Genomic DNA, 7,238 nt, shown 5'->3' with positions numbered 1-7,238 from the left:
TGTGTGTGTGTGTCGGTATCATCTATGTATATACATATTGAGGTTGGTTGCCTTGCCGAGCTGGTTTGTTGTTTTGCAAACGTTTCGTTACCATGCTGGGTAACATCCTCAGTGCAGCCTCCGATGAAGCGTCAGTGTGTTTTCCCGCCCAGTGTATATGGGGTCGAGTTCAATGTGTTTATTAATAATATACACTCCACTACGAAGGAAAACTGGAAGTGAGGCAATCCAGCTCAACGGACTCCAGAGTTTAAAAACCAGGCGGGAAAACATACCGACGCTTCATCGGAGGCTGCACTGAGGACGTTACCCAGCATGGTAACGAAACGTCTGTGAAACAACAAACCAGCTCGGCGAGCCAACCAACCTCAACACCCACAACCCGAGCTATAAATCTACTCCAAAACCTTAGAATGTATATACGTATGCCTGTATGACTACATGTGTGCATGCATCTGTGTGTGTCTGTCTGTGGGACCTTACCAGTGAAGCCTACGTCCCATGACAGAATAAAGAAAAAGCACCAGCTTGTGTGATGAAACAAACAGGCTTGTCTGGCAAAGCTTGAAAAGCCAACAAAACAGAAATCTTATTTTTTAAACAATGCACATGCTGTATTCACAGACAAAGACAGACAGACTGACAAACCGTGGACACTCTTGTCACAGTCACCTCTTGAGTCTCAGGAGAGCTATGTTGTCTTAGTCTAGTTGAGAAAATAAATGAGGATCTCTCATTACTTGCCCCTGTCCGATTCGGAGACACAATTATCCTGAAACCCCTCGGGTGGCAATGATGACTGATGCACAGGCACATGGTGCCCAATAACGCCTGCTGGGGTTTGTAGGGTCAATGGAAGACCATAAGATGTTGGAGCACAGGTTGGCCAATCAGCCCCTTGAGACATCTCAGCAGTAGAGGTAGGGTGGGCACTGACAGTTTTTGGCAGGGGAGCACCAAAGCACATGTGCCTAGGCCTGTTGGAAAAGTTGGCACCCAGTTGGTATGTGAAGATGAAGGGCCCAAGACCTCTGTACCAAACCATGCTTCTCTCTAACTCCTGAGCAAGAGGTTTATCTTGCATTAACATGTAGCCCATTCCATCACTGAAAAGGAGAGGAAGGAGGTGTGGTAAGGCATAAATACCCTTGTGGAGGAAGATAACACTCCCATTTACTTAGGGAACAGTCACCGTGTCAAATGTGGGACCTCCCAAGCTGGTCTAGGAGCAGGAGATAAGAAGAGTGGAGTCTACACTGCAGCAGAGGGAGAGGGGCTGAGTGTAAGAAAATCAAGGAAAAAATTGAGAATGAGAGGGAGCTAGATAAATACAATCTTCAGGAATCACCCACAACCCTCTCCACCTCTGCCCTCCGCACCGCATGACAACCCCTCCCCACTTCCTCCAGGTCCCATCCTTCTCTTGCCCATTTAGGAAACAGTGGAGTCCCAAGAGCAGTGTTTGGTTTTGAGATGGGATTGTACAGGAATTCGGTGGCGTTCCCACACAAATTTGTTCCTAACTCGACAGGATCAGGCAAAGGGTTAGCAGCATTCTTTCGTACTTTGTTGCACTTCATTGTCTCTCCATCTTGACTTCACTCCTGTCCCAACTTGTTTGGAGGCGATACTAGTGTCATGGGAATGCCATTAGACCCAAATTTTCCAGGGACAAGGGTTTCAATCCCACCATGCCATCTCTGAGAATGGGGCATGAGGAACCAGGATATGCTGCTGTGGGCACTGGGACGCAAAGTGAAAGCATGCCATTCTGAATGTGAGCATGGACATCACTTGATCATTCCACAAGAGAAGGTGGACAACCTTCACCTCACAGTAATCGATCTGCACATATCCCCATGAATACAGACACATCCTGAGCTCAGACAGAAGGCTGGGAACTCGGATTAAACAGTCCGAGGTATTTGAGGTTTCTGCAAAGGTGCCATCCTGAAAAGACCACAGGTCAGTGCTTCCCACTAGCATCCTGTGGTGGGTGAGTGGGGTGTGGAGATGGGATGGTGGGCTGGTCCAAATTGCAATTCACTAACACACATTATCATAGGCAAGATCAAATGAGGGATCAAACCCAAACCTATCCCCAACACTCCCGCAACATTGCATAACCAGATGAGCTCCCACACACATGATGTCATTGTCACTTCGGGAATGATGTCCCTTTAAGAGTTCACCATGCAAAATGAGCCAAACAGTGGGATGTTAATACATGATCATAGATCCCCGGCTTTCTGTACAGCAGCATTCAAGGCACAGGCTATGTCTTGGGATTACCCTCTGTTTTATATTTTAGTCTAGAAATTAGACTCATTAGAGATTTTCAAGTAAACGGGATCCACTTAGCTCATTTGTGTCACATTTACATAACACAGTAATATTACTCCAGCCATAAGCAATGTTATTTTATGAGCTCAATACATGTTACTGTTGATATTGTTTGATGAATACAGATGCAAGATGAATGTTAGTTTCTCAGAGTTTAAGGCTGCCTTATGAGGAAGGATTGAGCACATTGGACCTGCACAATTGGAGTTGAAAAGGACAATGTTTGTACTCTCATTAAAACATAAGGTTCTGAGGGACTGTTGACAGGGTAAACACAGTGAAGATGTTTCCCCTCGTGGGATAATCTAAAATGAGACAGCAGAGATTCAGAAAAAAAGTCTTCCATTCAAGACAGAGATGAGAAGCAGTTTTTTCTCTCAGATGGTCATTGCTGCTTGAAATTCCCTCCCCACAGGGGGCAGAGGAGGCTGGGCCATGGAATGCTTTCAAAGCTGGATTCGACTGATTTTTGATGGACAAAGGAGCAAGGATTATGGGGGACAGGAGAGAAAGTGGAATTCAGACCAGGATCAGAAGATGGAGAAGCCTATTTCTGCAGACTCTTATACTCATGTTAAAGACTGTGATGATTTTATAACACAGATTAAAATGTTTTAAATAAACACTTTATCTTCTGGTATTAATGTTTATCATAAGAATAATGTCTGCTCTTATGTTTCTGGCTGAAGTCAATTTACATATGATATTTAATTAAATATTGATTGCACATGTATTCACTCCATTCAGTGGGGAAAAGCAGGAAACTTTACACATTCTCCATTTTCCCTTTAATTCTGATTTTTTTTGAGAGAGATAAGTCGGTGGAATAGGATTGGTGGGTGGGGAGGGGCGGGTATAGTATTGGTGGGATAAGGTGCCTAGGGTCCATGGCATCTTTCTGCCCTGCCTAAAGTATTCCATAGTTGGAAGGTTTGTCAACTGCTGATGAGCCAACATCATTGCATGTCACTTGCCTTTTGGTGCCTCACTTCTTACCTCAAGAGAACTCATCTGAACATTTGAGGTGTTGCTGGTTGAGTGTGTGCTTGTCTTGATGAACCATTTCCGAACTTCATCCCTCACCTTCAACAAAATGAGGATAATTAAGTCAATCACAAAAAGTTGCGCTAAGTCTGTGGAAAACCCTGGTTGCACCCAGCTCACACGGCTGTGAATATTTTTGGTCTCCATGGTGTCAAAAGAACACACAAACCATGGTGAAGGGGCAAAGATGAAGATTGACTAGGATGGTATTAGAACTGTGGGGCTAAGCAGGAAATATTGATGAGTTTGAGTCTGGTTTCCCCAGAATAGAGCAGGTTGAAGGGTGACTGTTGAGTCAAGGGAATTGTACTTTTATTTGTGAATTACCTACAGAGCACGTGCCCAAGGAGCTATGTCATTGTCATGTTAGGTCACATGGGATTGGAACCTGACTGTGTAAAGTTCTGCAAGATTCTTCTCTTCTGTTGTATACAGCTATCTTTAATGAGGCCTTTTAAAGTTGACTTGCAAGATTGCAGACATGATCTTACTACAATGACTGGAAATCTGTTTCCAGTGAGGATCCACAGGGCTCTTGTTTTGGTTCAGTATTGATTTGGACTTAAATGCAGGAGGCATGACCAAAAAATTGTGGAGATGACGTGGAAATTGGTGTCGTGGTAAGTAATGAGGGGGCTAACTGTAAACTGCAGGAGGCTATCAATGGACTGGACAGCTGGGCAGAGCAGTGGCAAAAGGAACTTAACCCAGAAACGTGAGAGGTAGAACACTGGGGGAGGGCTAACAAGGTAAGGGATTATAAATAGTAGGATCCTGGAAAGTGCTGAAAATCAAAGGGAACAAACACAGAAAATGTTGGAGAAACTCAACAGCTCCAGCAATATCTGTGGAGACAGAATCAGAGTTAATGTTTCAATGCCCAGCCTGACTCTTCTTCAGAACATCAGAAGATGAGAGAGACCTTGTTGTGGGTCAGCGCCGGTCTCAGAATATAGCAGGGCAGGTAAATAAGGTGTTTAAGAAGGCATGTGGGATACATGCTTTTATTAGCCAAGACAGAATACAAGATCAAGGAGGTTCAGTTGGAACTGTATAAAACACTGGTTAGATCAGAAAGAGAGTATTGCATGTCATTCTGGTTTTCACATTGTAGGAAGGATGTGATTGCACTAAAGAGGGACGGGAGGAGACGCACAACGATGTTGCCTCACCTGAGCTTTGAGGAAAGACTGGAGATACTGGGCTTCTTTTCCTTGGAGCAGCAAAGGTTGAGAGGGAACCTGATAGAGGTGCATCAGATTATGTGGGGCGTGGATAAGGTGGATAGGAAAGTGCTTCTTCCCATTAGTAGAGAGGTCAATTACCAGGGCGTGTAGATTTAAGGTTAAGAAGTAGCAGGCTAACAGGAGAGTTGAGGAGAAATGTTTTTTGCCCAGAGGGTGGTGGGAGTCCGGAACTTACTGCCTGAATGAGTGGTTGAGTCAGAAACTCTTGTAACATTGAAGCAGTATTTAATATTCACTTGCATTGCTGTAGCCACCATGGCATTGGGCCAACAAGAGCTGGAAAATGGGATTAATGTAGTCAGAATGTTTGTGACTGGGAGGACACGATGGGGTGGATGGCTCCTTCTGTGCTATAAGTCTCTATGAGACTATGATCTATGATGAACAGGGTTGATGGAAAATAAATAGCAGTACAGACTAGCTGGGTTAAATGATCTTTATGTGCACTGAACTTTGTATTTAATTCTACATGACATGTTGGACCTTTGTGTCTTTTACTGAAATTAAATAGATCCAGGTTGCTAACTACTGTTAACTCTTCATCAGACTGTTGGCAGTGAGAGTTACTGGACAATCACTTTGCCACAAAGTTAATATCTGACCCACATCCAGTTCCACTGATAAACCTATCCTTTCCTGTTCGACAACAGCAGGGTTTGGAGAGTCTCCAGTTGCTCCACCTGTAAATGAGTCAGTCTTACCTGGCGATTGGAAATACAGTAGACCATGAAAATGAAGAGGCCCTGGAGAGTGTTGATGATAGTGAATAGGTAGGAGAGGAAATTGGTGCTCTCGTTGAAATGAAATATTCCAAAGATCCAAGTGATTCCCAGGACAAACAACCGTGCAGCTGCCTTAAGGGTCAGGGTCCTGACAAAAGGCACAAAATAAAAGAACATTCATGTTAATCCACATCATCATAATTAAGAAAAAGGCACCCATTTGTACACTGCCTTTCACTACCTCAGGAGGTCCTAAATGCCATAGCAGCCAGTGAAAAACATTTGTAATGTTGGCAATGTTGTGATATAGGAAACGTTGCAGCCAATTTGCATGCAGGAAGCTCCTACCATTCGCATTGTGATAATTTATATTTGCTGCTAGCACCAGAGAGATAATTATTGACTAGGATGTGAGGGAAATGATTTGTTGTAATTGTGCGCTGGGATGTTTCAGTTTGATGCTTCCTCTGAAAGAGGGTACCTCTGATAGTGAAGCGCTCCCTCTGTGTGCACTGGCGTCTAACCCCAGCCCTGCACCATCGAACTCTCAAGAGAAAGGTAGAATGGACCATTGCAGGGTGATCTCATTTCAGCCACTGCTACTGGGTGGGAGTGAATCACTCTGTGACCTGAAGGCAGTGGGCCATGAATTTTCTGCTGGATACTTACGTGGTGTCTTTAATCTTTGACACATTCACGTCACGTGTGGACAAATGACGTCTCAGTAAGCAGAGTGTCCAGACGTACAACATCACATTCACCTGGACAGGAAGAGAGACAAAGTTTGGGAAGCAAAGGCTGAACGATGTCTTCGAAAGTCTCAGTGCACAGAATGCTCTCTGTCTAACCATCCCAGTTCTTTGTCGTCCAATCTTTCTCCTTCTACTTATTGGTTGTTAGTTTTTGGGATGTGGGCACATCTGGCCTGGCCAGCACTTGTTGCTGATCCCGAATTTCCCCTAAGAAGGCAGTGGTGAGCTATCTTCTTGGTCCGCTGCAGTCCATGTGGTGTGTTGAACACGAGAGTTCAATGTTTGCTTAGACAGAGTCCAGCCAAAAACCTTTCTGATTTAATTTGGCTGATACATTCAAACCACATTGCTATATTCATCCCTGTAACACAGCCAGCCAGAAGGGGAGGTGGTGGCATACTGGCATTGTCGCTCAGTCGGTAATCCAGAGCCGGAGAAAATGGCTTGGGGCCTTGGGTCAAATACCACCAAAGTAGACAGTGAATTTGGTTGAATGTCATCACAGGTGTGTCATAATTTGCCTAGACAGGTTGATTAAAATACCTACACCCAGTCAAGCTCTCGTCCAATTATCCTTTAATTAACATAGGTAACCTGTTTCATTTGGTTTAATGTGTCCCTACCAACAATGATAACATTGTATTGCTGCCCTGAAAGAGCTTTTTTTCTGTTTGACACAACTAAATGTGTGCTGGGGTGACTTAGCTCAGTTGGGGACAGCTGGATTGAGGTACAGAGTAACACCAATAGTGTGAATTGAATTTCCACACCAGCTGAGGTTACTGTGAAGGTCCTGCCTTATCAACCTTTTCTCCTCTCCCCTGAGATGTGGTCATCCTCAGATTAAACCTGCACCAGTCATCTCTCCTGATATGTGAGAGCAGCTCTCTGGTTACCTTTATAACTAAGTATGTTGCCTCGGTGGTTAAGAGTTAATATCATCAGCAGTACCTAGAGTCAAGTGTAGGCCTGACCAGGTAAGGTTGGCAGCTTTGCACATTGATGGACATTCGTGAACAGGACAATACAACAGTTTTGTGATTGTTATGACTGAAACAATGATTTTATTCCAGATTTACTAATTGGTTTAGTTTAGGTTCCCCCAACAGCCTTGGTAAGATTTGAACTTT

General features: G+C 44.2%; 1 protein-coding gene across 1 annotated transcript in view; it reads right to left on the bottom strand.

Moving 5' to 3' along the window:
- Positions 1 to 368: 368 nt before the first annotated feature.
- The window catches only part of LOC109917064 (adhesion G protein-coupled receptor E2-like), a 39,247-nt gene continuing 32,377 nt past the window's right edge, over positions 369 to 7,238 (bottom strand). Inside the window, exons 15-18 of the mRNA XM_048617826.1 lie at positions 6,026 to 6,117; positions 5,336 to 5,504; positions 3,340 to 3,426; positions 369 to 706 (exon numbers count right to left, since the gene is read on the bottom strand). Of these exons, the coding sequence (XP_048473783.1) occupies positions 692 to 706; positions 3,340 to 3,426; positions 5,336 to 5,504; positions 6,026 to 6,117 (363 nt within the window). The 3' untranslated portion in view covers positions 369 to 691. The remainder of the gene's footprint in view (positions 707 to 3,339; positions 3,427 to 5,335; positions 5,505 to 6,025; positions 6,118 to 7,238) is intronic.

This window comes from Rhincodon typus, chromosome 38 (assembly GCF_021869965.1).
Source record: "Rhincodon typus isolate 14 chromosome 38, sRhiTyp1.1, whole genome shotgun sequence".
NCBI lineage: Eukaryota > Metazoa > Chordata > Chondrichthyes > Orectolobiformes > Rhincodontidae > Rhincodon > Rhincodon typus.
The sequence above is the reverse complement of the archived record's forward strand: the minus strand, read 5'-3'. Positions and strand labels throughout refer to the sequence as shown.